General features: G+C 42.2%; 1 protein-coding gene across 1 annotated transcript; it reads right to left on the bottom strand.

Moving 5' to 3' along the window:
• Nucleotides 1-1,489: 1,489 nt before the first annotated feature.
• LOC308298006 (L-amino-acid oxidase-like) lies at nucleotides 1,490-14,573 on the bottom strand (the record flags this gene model as incomplete). The annotated part of the gene is made up of 9 exons (XM_080741570.1): nucleotides 1,490-1,757; nucleotides 2,523-2,690; nucleotides 3,334-3,699; nucleotides 4,585-4,721; nucleotides 5,353-5,421; nucleotides 5,586-5,787; nucleotides 7,005-7,117; nucleotides 11,566-11,786; nucleotides 14,570-14,573. 9 exons carry the CDS (start codon nucleotides 14,571-14,573, stop codon nucleotides 1,490-1,492), a joined length of 1,548 nt encoding a protein of 515 aa, XP_080597696.1.
• Between the last annotated feature and the right edge of the window lie 6,246 nt (nucleotides 14,574-20,819).

The following is a 20,819-nucleotide window of genomic DNA, read 5'->3' as shown; positions in this document are numbered from 1 at the left end:
AGTTTCAGTCAACCAAACACTCCAACATTGAGTAAGTCCACACACCATAGATCACATCCCATTCTCAGCACACATTCAGGAGGAAGAGTCTATGACATTGACATACCTTAATCTTGCGTGTGTGCGTGCGTGTGTGCGTGTGTAAAAGTGTGCATGGCAATTATGAGGACTGCTGCTCAGAGTCCACACTCCACACACTCAGTTCTCAGATCTTTACATTGGCTTTCCATTTGTCAAAGAATTGATTTCAGAATACTACTGGTTGGTTCATAAAGCACTGAATGGTTCATATTTAGGACCAACATATATTACTGAACTCTCATCTGGAACAGGTCTGATTTCTGAGCCCAGAGTCAGAACTCAACAATAGAGAATCAAAGTAGAAGACTTTGACATATGCCCATGGTTTTTGATTCATTTCTTGCTCATTTTCTTCTAATACCTTTTTTTTCTTCATTATATTCAAATAACTTAACATGCTCATAATGTTTTATTTAAAGCCTTGTTTTTGAAATGTACTATAAAAAATAAACTAGCCTTGCCTTCTGCCCAATTCATCTGTGTTTCGCACTTGGCAGCCGTCAAGTTTGCATCCCTCACACTAGTCTTTCTCATTTTCATTGTTACCTACAACTCTGCTCCCTGCATCTTTATTATTAAATAATAGGTAAACATTGACTAGTCGACTACTAGTATAAATTAGTAGTCGTGAAAGTCCTGTACATGAGAGATTTTATTTTAGGTTCAAACCAAAAAGAATACACAAAGTAGATTAGAGGTGACAATTAATACAACCAACAGTGTGCGAAGTGTTGTTTGCAGACAGGCTTTTTGAAGTGTGCCAAAGGATGTTTAGGCTTTAGGGTTGTAACAGAAAAGGGCAACAGGTAGAAGGACTATCATCTAAATGACAACGCAACCCCACAAATATCTCCAAATGGATATAAAAAAGAATAAAGCGTGCAGCCAAAGCACGTCAACTAGCTGATCGGTCAGTCTATGAAAAGTAATACAACTATAACCAACATGATTGGACCAGTCCTATACATGTGTTTCCTGTCAACATTAAGAAGTCTACATAATTTGAGGTGATTAATCTTTGCTGATAAAAGATTTACTGCTCAAAGATATAACATTAAGTAAAACTATCTTGGGATAACCATGCTGAAAATAATGCCTTCCCTAACTGTCTAAATCATCATTATCATCCTCATCATCATCAACATCATTCTCATCATAATAATCATAACACATTTCATTTGAAAGTGCCTTTCACGTCACCCAAGGACACTTACAGCAAAACAAACAATCAATGCATAATGATATCACTGCTTACAATGTAACTGTCACACCCATGTCCAAGGGAGCCTGTGTCTCGACACAACCGTGCCCAATGTCAATTTTTTAGTCAAATTTAGTCAAATTCTTCTTCATTTATTCATTTTGTTCATTTTGTTGAACTGAAATATACAGAGTAGAAACCCTTAGATTAAAGCTCCACTCGAACTGGACTTTCAGTGTCCAGCAGAGCAGCTTGATGGGTGATTTTCTTGGCGGCCCTGATGGCTGACTTCATAGAGGATTCAATCCAGGCGTGAGGCAGAGCGGTGTGTTCTCCTGCAAAGTGCACCCTGCCCTCGCTGGCAAACAGCTCCTTGGCATAGTCCAAGTGCTGGTAGGGGGTGAAGAGAGCGAACGCACCCAGGCTGTAAGGATCCAGGCTCCACTTTTTCACCACCACCCCGGTACAAAGGGACCTGGTCGCATAGAGTAGAATGAGAATGGAATTAGGGGTTCGATTAGCTGGGGAGGATGCGTCAAAATCCATCTCTCTGCTTTTAATGTCGCCCTCTGGACATTCACTTTTGTTGTGTTTTTGATAACTGCAGAATTTAATTAAAACAATGGTAACCACATGAAATTCTTTGATACACATACTTGTACTGGTATTTCGGGGCTTGGTGAACTGAGAGTTGCAACAACCACCAATCTTGTGAAAAATGAACACGAGACCGCCAAATGTTCTAAACTTTCCGCAATTCTGCCAATAGTTATATTCTTTGAGACACATCTGAGTTTTTGCCGGTCAAACAATGAATCACGTGACATTGATCCCCTTCCCCTATTCGCTCATACATGATGTACGGTATGTGTAGGCAGAAGAATAGAGTCCGAAATGAAGCATGCACATCCCAACAGAAAACGTTTCAGGTGCTGAACAACAATACGCACGTTGGAGAAGAAGGAAGGGAGGTTTTGTAAACAAAAAGGTACGACAACGTTTCAACCACTGTGCGTCTTCACTACCTGGAGTCGACCCTGGCATCACTATTGTGGGCAAATTGAGAAAAACTGAAAATGTGGGCAAATTGGAAAAACTCAACGTAAAAAAAATTATTAAGAAAAGGTTTCCTTTAAAATCAAATGAAAATGTGTGAAAATTGCATTTCAACGCCCTCCCTGTTACAGAACATACAGTAGAATGGAACAGTATGGAATAGAGTAATGAAAAAGAAGAGTACCTGACGTGCTCCCCGTGGATCTTCACTAAGTCGTTGAGAACCAGGTCTTTCAGCGCTTCGTCGCTCGCTCCCAGGAAGAGAGTCGAGTCGTCAGACCAGGTGTAAGATGCCAGGAGGACGCCAATGGACTCATTTGTGGGGAAGCTGTGACTGGGGTAGTAGATGTACCTGGAGTAGGACGATATTGACATGTCGATAGATTAATTGCATAGTCAAGTCAATTGACGTCGACACCAATATTGCAATACAGGTTTCCAGTAGGGTTTACCTTATTAACCCTGAAATAACTGCGACGACTACTGACTTCTAGAAAACATGCTTGCATTCTTATTACGTGATTTATTAGGCTTACTGATGCACACTAGTTCAAACAATGTAAATGTAGTAAAGATGAAAACACTGCGGCCTTCGATCAAGATGATTGAAGACCTTTTCAGTTTCACATTCAAACAACTAATGAAATAAAAAGTAATCTGGATTATTCAGTCGATACGGATTTGACCAAGATGTGCCATTTGAAAACATCACACGTACATGCCATCAGCAAGACAGTGGAAGACAGAATATTGACAGTGTGTTTGTACTTGCAAAGGTGTTGTTATATGTAAAGGCTATTTCAGATTTTTTTTACAATTAAAAGAATGGTCGAAAAGTGACACAGAATTAGCAATACAAGGCTAAACAGTACAAGGCTAAACAGTGAAGATAACCTTAATTGGGAAAACAAGTATTTCCAGAATAAATGCAGGAAAATGTTCTTGAAATATTGTCCGAAACAGATATGATGAATGATTAATGGTGCATCCCTAACCTGGAGGGGCCGTCCGTGATGCTCTTCCCTCCATGGATGCCATCGTCCTCCCAGAACTTCCTGCTGAAGGTGAGGACGATCTTGGTGGAACTGTCGTAATGCACAGAACGCAGGGCATCCATCTTGGAGGCAGAGAGAGGAGGCTGGAAGTCCATGAACAGGGCCGCTTTCGCTGTGGTCGTTACCAGGACAAAGTCGGCAGACACGTCGGTCAAAGACGACCGACCGCTTTCCTGATATGACACGTTGACACCAGTATCTGATCGACTGATGTGTTTGACCACGGCGTTAAGGTAGACCTTGGAATTGAGGCCCTGGAGAAAGGCCTGGGGGAGGTGCTCCGTTCCACCAGTCACTTCATAGTACCTTAAATACCAAAGTCAATTCATTAACAAGATTGTGTTTTGATAACGCTGCAAAGCGTTCAACATTCATTGTTGTCGTTAAAGTTAAAACGCATTCATTTCAGTGTACCGTATTTTAAGGCAAAGGCTTTGAGTGACACGTGTCAAATGAGGCTACACGCCTCTAGTGACCAACCGATAGACTTTTTTGTTATCCGATACGATATCGATTCTAGAGAGGGGGGCCATCACCGATACCGATACGATACCGATACATATATATATAAAACAGGCCTTTTACTCTTAATATGTGAATTGTGTAAAGATTTTGCACCAATATGATTATGAAAAGGTACACTGACAGTCATACTATAGATTCATGTCTTTATTAAAGAGCCACAGTCCTCCAATCTGCAGTGCTCTAACGGATTGGAGTCTAATTTCTCTCCAAAATCCCTTGAATATGAATAGAATATGATTACTGTGGTCATTATATGGTATATGGTAAGCTCACATTTAATATCTCACAAACCATACTTGCCCTTAAAAAAAGTTATATCGGTTCTATCGGTCGCATATCGGTTATATCGGTCATATCAGTCATATCGGTTGTATATCGGTGCATATCGGTGCATACCGATATGGCCAAAAAGGTCATATCGGTGGTCACTACACGCCTCATGACATTCAGAGTTTCGAGCGACTTGCCAACAGCGTCGCCTCAAAATGTAAACATAGAAGAAACTGAGTTTACTTAGACTTCCAAACCAGAGCATGAAACTTTTATGAAGGCAGCACTCTCTGCCATGACACATTTTCTGTTATTGTTGTCACTTTTGTCAAGCCAGGTCAGACAACACAATGCATAAACTGACACTCCCACTCACACATACCGTACAGTTCTTACTTCACATTGTCACTGATGTCCGATTGATCGTAGATCATTTCAGACAGGGCTGTGTACATGAGGCTGTTCTCGTTCAGCAGGTCTCCAATCATCCTCACTGCTTCATCACTCAGTCCACCTTCCTCTCTCAGGTACCCCTTGAGGGGAAAAGCAGACAATCCAATGTTTTCCACGTTCAACATGGAGATGCTTTATGCCTCGTCCAGGGTAAATCTCAGATAAAATCAGTATATATAAATTCTGAATTCTGTTGAATTTTATTAAACGGTAAATTCAGTTTCACTCTATCCAAACAATTTCTTAATGATCATGGCCAGTTGTCTTTTCTTTTAAGGTTTATTTATCTCTAGGCCGGGAATAGGCTCGCTGAGCATGAATGCCCTTGGTTAATGCCCAGAAATGAGCATTTGGGGGTTCAAACTAAAAATTATTTTTAAAAAATATATATATTTTTTGTGTTCAATCTGTGTTTTTAGATATTTTAGTATTTTAGCCAGCAAGAGCCGAGCATGCTACAACTGGTCATATGCATCATATGACCTGATCATATGCATCATATGACCTGATCATATGCATCATATGACCAGTTGACATTTGTGTGTAACAAACAAAAGAGACATGTACGTTCTATTCAGCTCTGTAGAAAGTGAATGGACTTCCGGTTGCTGGTCAATGAATGAAGTTGATAGCTGTTTGAATATGGTAGGCCTTCCAGGAAAGAGATTAGTAGACGCGCTATTCATATTATACGACAATACGTTTCATTACCTGGACAGAATAGCGATCGTATTTCTTCAGTGCTGCTTTGCAGCCGTGTGCTAACACTTCGTCTTTCACCTGTAGAAAAAAAATGTGAATTGATTTAATCCGTCGGTCTACATGTCCGCACTTCCGCAAGAACACACATGCGCATGCACGCACACACACACACACACACACACACACACACACACACACACACACACACACACACACACACACACACACACACACACACACACCTTCTGCAAAGCTTGCTGTAGCAGTTCATCAGCAGACTTCCCTTTCTCCTCTGGCATCACGCTATATTTAAGGACATCAGGGTTATCTTTCACAGCATGCGTTCTCTCCCTAATCCCGTTGATCAGGTAAAACGTCTTTCCATTGTACATGATGAATTCGTTCAGCTTGACTTTCAGTTTTCTTATGTAGAAGAGAACAATTCTGAGTGTTTAAAAACAAGGGAAAAAAGGATATAAGGTGAGATGAGTCAAAGAATATCACATTGTCAACTGACACATTAGGGCAAGTGTACTCAGTTCTATAGAGTTGTATTTAGATACAACATTCCTGTATGATGATTGCTTAGGCCTAAGTCCGGTTTAAAAAAAGCCTTAAAAAGACTTATGTCCGATTTGAAAATTACCCACTGTTTTTCTGGAAAAGATTTAATTCCAAAACGATTTAATAGCTTACACCTTTGGCCTTCATGGAAAATGTTCAGAAAAACGTCAAATATATATATATTTAATAACTGTACTACATGTAATATACAAAAATGTGTTCCCGGCCTGTGGGGTAAAAGCACAAAAATGTGTTCCCGACCATAATGGGTTTAAGCTATACTGTGTAAGTTGCTAAACTAGTGGTCAGTAGCGGTATTGCTTTTTTCGGCCGTTTTCCGCCCGAGTCGCCGCGGACCACCGGAGCGGGGCCGCAAACCACCGCGACCGATAGGAATCCGTAGAGGGGTAGAACGTAATTTTCTGACCAGGATTTGGGGAGTAAGAGGTTAATGCCTCATTCACACTACAGATATATAGTTGAACGTTTTGCTTGGTAATTCAATGTAATCTCAATGGAAACCAGCTTTAAAGGCTGGGCGTGTCGGCTGTCCTTGGAATCCAGCATTTAAAGCTGGTTTCCATTGAGATTACATTGAATTACCAAGCAAAACGTTCAACTATATATCTGTAGTGTGAATGAGGCATAAGAATCCTTCACCATCGTAAACACTTGTTGCTGAGGGAGGCTACTTCCTGAAGAGACGGCAGACACGCTGTGATTGGCCGGTAGTGTTTCATGTGTGTATGATCCGCGATGTGATAGGCCAACGTATACACAACGTATACAGATGATGCAGATGACGTAATTTTGCAGCGAAATTCTACCCCCCTCACGGCTCATAGAAAACATATAAAGAGAAGGCTTTAGAAGCTGAAAATAACGGAGTGGGTGTTCTAAAACTTTAGCGATTTAACAGTTTTAAGATTTGTTTTATAAAAAAGGTTACATGGTATAACTTTAATAAGTATGCTACTTAGACAGTTTAATGTCTATCTGCTTGCTTTGTACCACTTTCAGTAATTGTTTTCTTTGCACTCAAATATATTGTCCAAACTATTATGGTTTGGGTTCTATATTCTTCATGCTGTACTCACTCTTGGAAGCTGGGGATCCTCATGGCCCCCAGTTCTGTGTACCAGCCTTCCTCTTCATTCCTGTAGGTGTGCACTCTTCCTCCAACCCGGTCACTGGCCTCCACTATGGTCACCTTCAGTGTCCAATTTGTAAACATATATTGAGTTCCTTTTTCATCACCTCAACCACTTTAGCTCTATACATGAATTATACTTCTTGGTACAATAAATAGCAAAAAATAGCTGACCTAGCATGTAAATCTGCTATTTTCAATATTTCTATAAGTTAAAAAAGGTATAGACAGTGTGCATATGACGTTTCACGTGCCGATTTGGCGTTAACTCCGCCCACTTGCTGAGGGTGACCAGTTTGACAAGTAAAAAAAAAAGTCTGTCTGTAGTTGCTTCTTGTCGGTGAGGTGGTGTGTAGTCTGTGTACATTATCTTCCATCTCTATCTCTAACTTGTCTGTCTGTCACTCTAATTTAGTAATAGGTGGGACAGTGCTGCATTGTCAGTGCTTTAACAAGTTTACTGAAGCATTAATGTGTTCTCATTTCGAACTTGACGCAACAGTACTGAGAGATTAGATGTTGATATCAAATAAACATTTTCCAGGGACTAAATAAAATTTTTAAAAAGTGTCCTCATTATGCAAGTAAACAACATTCGATTGTGGTTTAACCAGTAAGACTCCCTAATCGGGAGTTAAGCGACCGTAGGTCACTTATCTCCACAAATAGAGCAAAAATGTGTTTTTCCTAAATCTTCCTGAGCATGTTGATGACATGAGTGTAGACATACTGTGTAGTGATTTTCGTGATTTTAGGGCAAAATCTGAATCGGCCTCATGGTGGCGCTAGAGGGCCATGTGAGAAATGAGGGGTGGGGTCTCCGCGCCGCCAAGGCGGACGAATAGGTACCGGCCCCGGCTCTCCCGGTCGCTCCTAGCCCGAGTTACGGCATTTTATGTGAGCTGCAGTGGCAGGGGGTCCTCCACTGGGGGCGCCACCACTTTTGCATCCGTTCTGGAGCACCAGGAGTGGGTGGTCCCCGGGAATGCCCCGTGAGCAGCCCCGTTGGGGTGGTCATTTGGTAATTTTTGCACATGTGCTCATTTTTTACACTTGGGGGTCCCCGAGGGAGCTGGGGGTCCCTGGAGCTCCGGGGGTCCTTGGAGGTTGTAGTTTGGCAGGTAAGGAGTGTGTGTGCAAAATCTGGCATGGATCGGGGCAACGGTTGCGGAGATATGAGCAGGGCAAAAGTGTGACGTGTGTGACGGACGGACGGACGGACGGACAGACGGACACCTCGAGCAGCTTTCTGTAGTAAGTGCGACCTACGGTCGCAATAAATAGGCTTAGGCCTATAGAGATTATATTTTAATCGGCAATGCAACGGTCTGTCCTCTGCTGCACTGCTGACAACGGTCCCGTCTTACTCACAATAGCCTACAAAGTGAAGCTCACTCGACCATTTCTCTCACTCTCTTTATGTTTGACAGTTACCTTGATTTAATGCTGAGAGAGAGGGAAAACGCACGTCGCTCTCTCAATGCAAACTGATGCTAGCTTGACCATTTCTCTCTCTCTCTCTCTCTCTTTTGGATAGTTACCTTGGTTTATGCTGAGAGGGAGAGAAAGCGTACCACACTCTCTCTCTCTCAAAGTGTTAAAACGAATGCTAGCTTGACCATGATGTTCTCTCAGCTGATCTGCGTCAAGAGGCAGAGTAGACTGAAGTGTCGCTAACGCATATTACACGGGAGGTTTGCGGCCGCGTTGCGGCCAGTAAATTTGGCATAACAAATATCTACCCGTTTCCGCGGGTACACTGTCTATATATACAACAGGTTTGAAAAAGAACATGCCAAAAATAGGTAACAGCATGCAATTAACATAGATTTTGTAATATCATGAAACATAAATATCATCAGTACAGTACATGTCTCCATCAGAAATCTATTTTTTAAAGTACTAGAAGCTCGTCTAGTCGGCAACCTGGCCAACTCGGGAGCGATGTAAATAGGGAATGAATGCCCCACCCTTTAATGCAAACCCCATTATACCTGTTGTCATACGACCTGTTTTGACCATCTGTTTGCTTGTGTCCATTTATGCCCATATATGGAGATATCTGTCTGTCTGCGTCCATGTTATGCCCATATATGGAGATCTCTGTATCTGTCGTCTGTGTCCCTTTTATGCCCATATATGGAGATCTCTGCCCTTCGGACGTCCAAGCGTCTAGTACGGTGCCGGCCTACTAGGGAATGATGTAAATAGGGAATGAATGCCCCACCCTTTAATGCAAACCCCATTATAGGAGTCCTGTTGGGAGATCCAACAGCGCTCCCCAGGATCTCCCAACAGGACTCCTCTCAGCACCGGACACTACCGGAAAACAGGACAACAAGACACCGGACACTGGTGCACTGGACAACAGGACACAGGACGTCGGACACTGGACAATAGGACTCAAGACATCGCACACTGGACAACAGGACACAGGACGTCGGACACTGGACAATAGGACTCAGGACATCGCACAGTGGACAACAGGACACAGGACGTCGGACACTGGACAATAGGACTCAAGACATCGCACAGTGGACAACAGGACACAGGACGTTGGACACTGGACAATAGGACTCAAGACATCGCACACTGGACAACAGGACACAGGACGTCGGACACTGGACAATAGGACTCAAGACATCGCACACTGGACCACAGGACACAGGACGTCGGACACTGGACAATAGGACTCAGGACATCGCACAGTGGACAACAGGACACAGGACGTCGGACACTGGACAATAGGACTCAAGACATCGCACACTGGACAACAGGACACAGGACGTCGGACACTGGACAATAGGACTCAAGACGTCGCACACTGGACAACAGGACACAGGACGTCGGACATTGGACAATAGGACTCAAGACGTCGCACACTGGACAACAGGACACACGACGTCGGACACTGGACAATAGGACTCAAGACATCGCACACTGGTCAACAGGACACAGGACGTCGGACACTGGACAATAGGACACAGGACATCGCACACTGGACAATAGGACATCGGACAATGGACAATGGACACAGACCTATCCATGATTCTACCTTCAAGACATCCACGGATCTTCAAGGACACTCCAACTTATATTCAGTTCCCAAGATATCTGGCCTTACAACCCAGATATCTTTGTACAACACAAACCTTCGACTACCTTGACCATGTCGTTAGATATCCTGGTTTAAGTCCGGTCGGACACCACTGTGGCGTGTCCTAGTTCCAACCTTTGAATAACAGCTCCTTATTTAGTAGTAATTAATATGGTCATATCATGCCCATATATGGAGATATATGTCTGTCTGCGTCCATTTTATGGCCATATGTGGAGATCTCTGCCCTTCGGGCAGCCAATCGTCTAGTCGGGGACCGGCCTACTCGGGAACGATGTAAATAGAAATAAATGCCCCGCTCTTTAACGCAAACCCCATTCATCTGTTTGCCTGGGTCCATTTATGCCCATATATCGAGATATATTTCTGTCTGCGTCCATTTTATGCCTATATATGGATATCTCTGTATCTGTCTGTCTAAGGACCCTGCAATAATACGCAGCCTGCTTGCTTTGCCACCCGTGGGGAATGATGCCCCTCCGGTTGTTAGGCAATACCCATCATACCCGTTGTTCGGTTATTGCCTAGCGGACATCAGCGCATACGGAGAATCCAAACCTTTCGCGCCGGTTCCGGAAAATCGCGTATTGGATGGGGTCGAGGCCGGGCACTGCACTCCCTGCTGCGGCAGGGAACGCGCATGCCGAATTTGAAGCCGGTGGGAAGAACGGTACGTGATGTCAGAGCCTTTTATGAAGTGATGTCACAATGATGTCAGAGCCTTTTATGAAGTGATGTCACAATGAGTCAGCGCTTGCGCTGATTTCCTCCGGAACAGCCTGATGTCAACAATCAGCTCTGCGTAAGGAGATTCCGAACGTTTTGCGCCGGTTTCGGAAAACCGCGTGTCGGGTCGGGTCGAGGCCCGGCACTGCACTCCGCGCCGCGGCGGGGAACGCGTGTGCCGAATCTGAAGCCGGTGGGACGAACGGTTCTCGAGATACGCGGCTTACATACACACAGACTCACAGAGACTTCTCGCATTTATATATAGATGATTGTGTAGTACTTTGCTTTTAAGTATATTTGATTACTATTTGCTTCCAAGGAAATACCAGGTAATAATATCGGCGACTGTTATGGTCTGAATGTTTAACCACATAAAAGTTAAACCCAGGGACGTACCGGTATACTTGGTCCTGTCCCTACCATTATGCCATTGCCAAATATAACTGATCTACAAGTTCTCAACACCTCGCATTTTGAGCTTTTAGTCCGATATTATTGCTTGTAGTCCGAGCTTATTTGACAGAATGTTAATTAACCACTTAAACCCCAGCATCAGTATTGTGGGGAAAGCTTTCGCAGAAAATAGCAGATCGACATGCTCACAACGTGTGCGTTGCAACGCGTTCTGAGCATGTTGATATGTTTAAAATGTTATAATCACTGTGTGCCCAGCATCCTCCAGTAGTTTAGCAGCTGTCAGTCCGGCCATTCCAGCACCAACGATGACAACATGTCGAGGTGTGGTGGTGAGGGGCAGACCTGTCTCTGCTATCTGCAGCAGCTCATAATAGTCTTTGTCTTGAAGACAGTCAGCGAGCGCCTGTTTTAGTTTGGAGACTGCGTTGCACTGGTTGGATGTGAACACTAGCACAGCCAGAAGAACTGATGTACAAAGAACGATACAACATGCATTTAGTATCAATTATTATTATGTTATACCATATATAATTGTTTTGTAAATTATAAGTGATCCTTAATATTTAACATTTGTTTTATAACATGTAGGCCTATGTGTTGAATGTGTTCTTTAACATTAACCGTGATTATAACATAACAGTGTTCTCTAACATTTAACAATGTTTTGAAACATTGTTTTGAAAACTGTTTTTGCATTTGGATCCATTGATGTAATTGATCTTTTTGGACAAACAACTGCACAGTATAATGACTAAAAGAGAAAAGCAGAAGTAATCGTGAAACTTTAAAAATGAGTCTACTTGGGAATCAAAAGGTTGTCGGTTGGATCCACGGTTCCCCCTGTACTGGGTTAGTGTTGAAATAGCCTTGAGCAAGATAACGATTGAGATACACTCACATAAACTCCACTGTGTCATACATGGAGCCATCTTTCTCATGGACCCTGTCTTCTTTTCTTTCTGTCATTAGAAACAGAAACTATAGCATAAAACGGGGGTGCAGCACTGGTACACTGTTGGTTACAGATCAGCCACATAGCTAAAATGTCTCCAGATTCAGTGTGACTAACTTGCAATGGGACATTCTGCACAATGAGTACTTTTACTTTTGGTACTTTAAGTACATTTTGATGCCAATACTTTTGTACTTTAAGGGTGCCCTCACACCAAAGTACCTATGAGAGTGGAATCCGCGTTCCGCCAATACATTTCAATGAGAGTGAAGCTGTTTCATGCCAGCAGAGGATTTCTGCAAAAAACGCTCCCTTCTCATTGAAATGCATTGGCGGAACGTGGATTCCACTCTCCTAGGTGTTTTGGTGTGAGGGCACCCTTACACAAGTAATTTTTAATTCCAGACTTTTACTTTTACTCATATTGTGGTATTGATACTTTTACTTAAAGGAATAGTTCACCCCCAAAATTACTTTTTGTCTATTGATTACTCACTTCATGGAGACAATAATATATATATTAGGGCTGGGACTTTAACTGATTAATTGCAATTAATTAATTACAGAAAATTAACGTGATTAAAAAAAGTTAACGCATTTTAATCGCATTTAGTTTTTGCACCACAGAACCTTCAGTTTCAGGCATACCGATCATAGCGATGCACTAACCAAGAAGAGACAACAAACGCAAAGAAGTAGCCGATCAGAGCGCTTTGCTTGGCCCAGAGGATGCGAAATTTAGATTTAAAAAACTCACTCGTTGATTCACTCATACAACAAAATGTGTTTTACTTGAAAAAAAAATGCTTCTCGGGTCAAATATTAATATGCGATTAAAATGTGATAAAAAAGATTAATCGCATCCCAGCCCTGATATATATATATATATATATACATATATATATTGTATTTGTATTTGTTGCATTCCTGAGACAATAATTTGATTACAATACATTTTTGATTCTGAATGCGGAATCCGGAATCAATAGTACTATATAACCTTATAGTACTATAAGGTTTTAAGGAAAGATTTAAATCTGCCCAAGTCATCTAAAGGTGACGTAGGCAATCAATGGCAAAGAAAAAAGAAAGAAAATAATTTTGCCCAAGTCATGTTTATCTACCTTTATTTATGTGCCTAACTCTACTCTATTAAGACTGCTGATTCATCCAGCATTATTGCCTAATATGTCCACAGCATCGGAATGCTTGGCACATTCAAATATCGAATCTAATTTCATTTCATTTCATTTCATTTCACTTCAAGTCATTTTGGAATGTAACTAGTGTTCTGATAGGCTGAGGACATAGGCGCATAAGGCACAATGAAGCAGCAGTGTTAGGAGAGTTATAGGCAGAAATATCAATTTGATGATTTGATTTTCATGATTCTGAATCCATGCAAGCATTTGTTTGCACTAAAAACACTCATTGGGGGGGAAAAAAACTTCCATAGACACTTTTCAAGGTCATCACAAACCATTGTTGTTGTGCCGTTGGGCCATTTTTAGCCCAAGGAGTGTCAAATTGAATATAATAATCTTTCATAAATAATAATAATAATAATAATAATAATATATTAAATTGGGTTGTATAAATGTATTGTTGTCACCTGGGGTAGATTTAACTAATTATCTAAAATAACACATCAATCTTATTGAAGTTGTCCATTAAATAAACAGTGCCATTTTTATTTGCTACCGTTATGACTACTTTGGATGTACAATATTGTCAAAGTACTTCTCAATAGAGAAGATAGTTTTCTCTCGATATCGATTGATCATAAGAAGTCCTTAATGACTTACCTTGTTCTCTCTGCAAGAGAAGAGGTGAGGAGTCCGACAGTCAGGCTGCTCTCCACACCCTCTTTATAAAGCCTGCATGGTGCCATCATCAAGGAAGAAAAGCCCGCCCTTTCAGTGCCATCGAGTGTGTCTCTACCAGGCCTGGAATTTTGTCATTTTTTTAGGGCAAAAAGGCCAGATGCCAGGGCTGGAAGGCCATCAAATAAAAAAGATTTTAGTCCATTGAAAAAATGTGTTGAATTTAAGGGTTATGTTGCAAGAAGATCTATTCCTGGAGAAGTGGGAAAAATGGACTGTGTATAACACACATCAGGATGACACCATCACTGAACATTGAAAAGGACTGAAAACAGACATTTGAAATGAATATTGTGAACCCTGTACTTGGATGTATGTGTGAAAACTGCAAATAAAGATTTAAGTTTTAAAAAAAAGAATTTAAGGGTTATGGATGCAGTGAAATAGATAAATAATGGTAATTACAATCTGACCCATGCTCAGCTCTTTACCAATCAAAGTCACACTAATCCCTTTTCTGTGGAACATACACTATACCACGGTTTCTCAACCACTGTGCCGCGGACCTTTGGTGTGCCCTTTGAGATGCTTTGGTGTGCCCTTTGAAATTTGACAGTGAAGTCACAATGTAAGGACTTTTAAAACCCTTTTAATACCTCAAGAAAGAAATCAACTGTTAAAAAAAAAGAAAAAAAGAAAAAAGGTAAAACATGGGCCAAATTGTAAAATAACATAAGGAAGAGGCAAACATTTTGAAAATAGCCAGTAGCCACACACTCCATATATCTAGGTGTGCCCTGGGATATTTTGGCTATGAAAAGTTTGCCTTGGCAGAAAGAAAAGGTTAGGAAACGCGTAAATACATGTTAACTGATATGCTGATATCTCATGTATAAGTGAGCAGATATGTGCAAATTGTGCAATTAAATGAGAACATTTCCTGGTGACTTCACCCAGCCAACACTCCCTCTTCTGTGGAATACGCTGACTAGACAATACTGGGCACATTTCCAATTGCTTGACTTCTGACTGCCCCCTGTTTCCCAAACACTGGGGCGGGACCCATTTGTGTATCATGGACACATTTTTATGGGTCCCTTAATTTTTTGGTTTCCTACTTTTTGTTTTTAATTATTATTTCTGTAATTTAATTTAGAATCAAAGAAAGTTTTAAGAAATTCCATAAATTAGAAAACACGTTGAAGAAGTAGTGAAAATAGACGATCTCCAAGTGACACGCTGTGAGCTTGACTCAACAAAAGACACTTGTGTCTACATGACAAGAAAGAGACACTGGTGTCTACTGTCTACTGTCGACAAGAAAGAGAAAGAGGAGAAAGTGATACAGTCAGCTGGGGCATTAAGGCCACTGTGGCCTCAGGTTATGCCATTGGTTTGAGGGGCACAAGGCCAAATTGAAGGGCAATGACGGACGGCCATGGCCTTCATAGCCTCCATGAAATTCCTGCCCTGGTCTCTACATTAAATCTGATTATTGTACTTCAACAGTTTAGTTTTTTGTCTGTTTTGCATTGCCCACTGGTGGTTTTTCTTTGGGAATTGTGTTGGCTAGAAAGTGGAGAACTAAAGACAAGCAAATTGGCTTCATATGGGACCCAAACCCAGGGCAAAGCAGGGGGGTATGGGAATAGTGTGGGAGGGAATGCTTGAAATTAAATAATGTTTTGTAAGGGCTTATTCGATGTGGATTATCAAGAACAGTCATTATTTAACTGTGATAGTGGCCCAGAGCTAAAACCATATGGTTGCCCTTATTCTGTTCTCTTAACTGTCCATATTAAACTCATGTTAACTGATTCATTGCAACATACTATATATGAGTGAGCAGACACATGCGATTGATTGGCCCAATTCCAATGTCCGCCCTCCCTGAGGTTGTAAGGCCGCAAGGGCTCCAAAATGGTATAGAAGTAATGGAACATCATGACACTTTATCACATTTAAAACTCTTAACTGTCCCATTGCAATCAGCATTTTTTAGTTTTACATTAGCAAACTAATATTCAAATAAACATGATTAAAAATGTATATAAAAAAAAGAATCAGAGAAAGAAATCAAGTATACAAATATAAATGGATATATATATTCCATTCCGCCACCCTTTGAGAACAGTGAGACAGTTTACAGTTTACAGTTTAGGCATTTAGCAGACGCTTTTAATCCAAAGCGACTTACAATAAGCAGATAACATCACAATAATAAACAAGATAATATGTCAGTACATCATCAACAATATAACAAATGCAAATGGATATCTATCTAGAAAAAAACACAATATAATCAAAGTTCTGAAAAAACCTAAAAAACAAAAACAAATGCTAACTAGCTTCATGTATTCATTGATTCTTTTTCTGTAGTGCTAAGGGTTTAGGTGGAGTCTGAAAAGGTGAGTCTTCAGTCCACGGCGAAAGCTAGCGAGTGAGTCCGTTGTTCTAAGTGCGACAGGGAGTTTATTCCACAACTTGGGGGCCAGGAGGGCAAACTGTCTCGGACGAGTGGATTTTTGCCCTGGAGTTTTGAGCGAGGGTTCTGTCAGCATCCCTGTGTTGGCTGATCTAAGTGACCGGGTGGGGGTGTAGGGGTTGATCAGCTTCTGGAGGTATGGAGGAGCCATACCTTTGGCTGCTTTGAAGGTCAGCATCAGTGTTTTGTATTCAGTGCGGGCCGCAACCGGGAGCCAGTGGAGGCTGCGGAGAAGGGGAGAGACATGTGAGAACTTAGGCTGGTTGAAGACCAGTCGTGCCGCGGCATTTTGGATCAGTTGGAGAGGTTTAAGTGCACATGCCGGGAGACCAGTGAGGAGAGAGTTACAATAGTCAAGCTTTGATATGACAGATGTCTGAATGAGGAGCTGGGCTGCCTCCTGGGTGAGGAAGGGTCTGATTTTACGGATGTTATAGAGTGTGAACCTACATGACCGGGTGACTGATGCAATGTGTGCCTTGAATGATAGCTGGCTGTCCAGGACCACACCAAGGTTTCTAGCAGTAGGAACTGAAGTCACAAATGCATTATCTATGGAAATAGTGAGATCTTGCATGGGGCAAGACTTAGCTGGGAAGAAGAGTAGCTCCGTCTTGTCCGGGTTCAGCTTAAGGTGGTGGGCTGACATCCACTGTGAGATGTCGGCCAGACATGCAGCAATGCGTTCTTCCACCTGGGTGGCAGAAGGGGGGAAGGACAAAAACAGTTGAGTGTCATCAGCATAGCAGTGATAGGATAGATTGTGAGCAGAGATAACAGCACCAAGGGATTTGGTGTACAGGGAGAAAAGCAGAGGGCCAAGTACGGATCCCTGGGGGACTCCCGTTTGGAGGGTTCGGGGGGATGAAAGCAAACCTTTCCATGAGACCTGATAGGTCCGGTCCGACAGGTAGGAGGAGAACCACTTTAGTGCCGTCCCGGTGATGCCTAGGTCAGCAAGGGTGTCCAGGAGCAGCTGGTGATTCACTGTGTCGAATGCCGCTGATAGATCCAGAAGAATCAGGACTGCAGAGTGGGAGGCAGCCTGGGCAACATGGAGTGCTTCCGTGACTGCTAGGAGTGCAGTTTCTGTAGAATGGGCTGGTTTAAAACCTGACTGGTTGGGATCCAGCAGGTTGTTCTGTGAGAGATGGAGAGAAAGCTGGTTAGAGACCACACGTTCAAGGGTTTTTGAAAGAAATGAGAGGAGGGATACCGGTCTGTAGTTCTTGACGTCCGAGGGGTCAAGAGTTGGTTTTTTGAGGAGTGGTGATACTCTGGCTGCCTTGAAGGCAGCTGGGACACAGCCTGAGCAGCTGGGACATCACTACTGAAGCGGTTCATGCCTAATTTGCTTACTTAAATAAATGATATTTGGAGGATTCCCCTGGTAACACTATGAACTGTGGTAATTCCTTTGCCAAAGTCTCAATCGATACTGACTTACAGAAAGGGTGCAAGAGCTGACTTATACCCATTTCAAATGGGACAGGCCTCAAGCCCTCACTGTCACTAACCTCACGTGAACGATCCGTAAAACACACAATCCGGTTCACTTTCCTTTGAAACTCCCTTAGCTGGAGGTCTGATGGTGATTGTGGACCCTAGGCTGTGGATCAAGGGTTTCCACTGATTATGATTGTGGAGTATTATTATAGTTATATATTTTTATTTTTGGACACTCTCTCTCAGCTGTGAAAATCTTTTTCAGCAAGCTTTACTTGTCCAGTTCTGCCCTCCTTTGCTTTATAACAAATACAGTATATCTTTCTGAACAGTTCTGTTTTTGATCCTTTCCTGCATCATTTCTCACTGACTTTAGACTTTAGTTGTTTCATTGTCTGACCACACCATATGAATCCATTGTCTTAAAAAAATAGGTTTCTCCAAAGGATTAAACACACGTTTAGCTATTTGCCTTGAATTAAGGTAGTTATTGCAACCATCAGGGAGCATTTATTATTTAGTATCATCCTTAGGGTCATTAAACAAAGTAAAAAAAAATATATATATATCAAAATATTTTTCAAGATTTTCCGAGTTCACGCCTCACCATCCAACACACTGTGAGCTTGTAGGTCTGCTATTTTCAAAGCCGAAGCATAAAATATGTCTGGTTATACAGACAGCATAACGTAACCTAACAGTAGACCGTTTAAGGTGACAAGGAAGAGAGAGGAGAGGAGGTTGTCAGACCAGATGGAGGAGTGAATGACTGGTACAGTATGTAGGCAGTCAGAGCAGATCTTCCTCTCTCTCTCTCTCTCTCTCTCTCTCTCTCTCTCTCTCTCTCTCTCTCTCTCTCTCTCTCTCTATCTCTCTCTCTCTCTCTCTCCCAACAATCCCCAAACCTGTTGTTTTGGGGAGCCCTGGTTTCATTGGCTCATTTGATACCGACCTGCACGCGCATCTAGATTCTTATCAGTGTAACGTGGACCAGATATGCATATCAGACTTTGGTATTATATAGACTAATTGTATAAACGGGCAACTATTATCAGGTAGCTATAGTAGCCTACTTCTTAGTGCTTCTCTGTCATCTGCAATTCTTTTAGTAAATTAACTACCTTTCAATAAATAAGGTTTTACTAGCCCTTACCCGTTCAAAGATATGAGCTCCGAAATGATGTGCAGTGTGTGGGTTATGGGATGTGCACTGTGCACACAGTATATGAGGGATGGAAAGTAACTTTAACTGGTGCTTGCATGATAATATGTAGGAGCATCAATGTAAGAAATACCCGTTTCATTTAATGGCTACAGAGATACTGTGTACCCCCCCCCCCCCCCCGCCCACACACACACACACACACGCACACACGCACACACACACACACACACACACACGCACACACACACACACACACACACACACACACACACACACACACACATAGCTGGTTAAACATGTTGCCTCATGCTAGATGCAGAATAGATATGCCTCATGCTAGATGCAGAATAGATAGTAGATACACCATACAAATGCTAATATACAGCATATGATTTGTGAAAGTGACAAACGGGCTTCACAGTTTTGTCAGGTGTGTTCATTTGCTAATGGTGATGCTATTTCAGATCAATTGCTCCAGTCACTGAGGAGAAACGCTGTGACAGACACTCACTCAGACAGACAGACAGACAGACATTCGGAAAATGATATGTTTGATGTGTGTACCGTAATAATGCTGTTACTGTGTTGTACAGAAAGTCTACTCGGCAGGACCATAAGCCTGCGTAAGTAGACTGCTGTGTACTTACGCCACTCAGGTTTGGCGCGTGCGTGTGTGCGTTCGTGTTATTCATTATAAGTTTGAATCCAATACATATTGAATAACACCCCTGTGTGTGTGTGTGTGTGTGTGTGTGTGTGTGTGTGTGTGTGTGTGTGTGCGCGTGTGCGCGTGTGCGTGTGCGTGTGTGTGAGATGCTAACACACTATTTCAGAGCAACGTGATTTGCATGCCATTCAAAAATGAATGATGTTTCTAAACTATTTCATATACGTGAAAGAATGAACATACAGTACTAAAGAGTGACCTGCCTGAGGACATCAGGCCATGAAATTCAATGTTCTCTTTTAAATTACTTCTTAAGCGCATGAGAGCACACTTGTCTTGTTGATGACATACCGGTAATTCCATTGTACACGCTACCACAATGTGGATGAAGTTGTTAATACTAGAAAAGAAAATTTCTAAGAAATTTTAAGTGTGCCTGCAGCTCGCTAAGTCTGTGCAACCTTGTGTAGCGGTTGGTGTTAGCATTAGCGTTACATTTTTTAACATTAGCATTTTTTGCATAAGCTTTAACATTATGGTTCTTCATATGACACCACCCACATGTCTGTACGACAAACGGTTCACGAGATAAACGGTCACTTCCTGTTTGGAGAGGGGCAGTTCCTGTTTGACGAAATAGGCCACAATTAAGGTTAAGGACTCTTAATCAAGTCATATGGCTCCACCCACGCGTCTGTACGACAAACGGTTCACGAGATAAAGGGTCACTTCCTGTTTGGTGAGGGGCACTTCCTGTTTGGCGAAATAGGCCCCAATTAAGGTTAAGGACTCTTAATCAAGTCATTTGACGCCACCCACGCGTATGTACGACAAACGGTTCACGAGAAAAAGGGTCACTTCCTGTTTGGTGAGGGGCACTTCCTGTTTGGCGAAATAGGCCCCAATTAAGGTTAAGGACTCTTAATCAAGTCATTTCACACCACCCACGCGTCTGCACGA

The sequence above is a fragment of the Nannobrachium achirus genome (assembly GCF_963921795.1).
Source record: "Nannobrachium achirus genome assembly, chromosome: 14".
Lineage (NCBI taxonomy): Eukaryota > Metazoa > Chordata > Actinopteri > Myctophiformes > Myctophidae > Nannobrachium > Nannobrachium achirus.
This window is presented reverse-complemented; position numbering and strand designations above follow the sequence as displayed.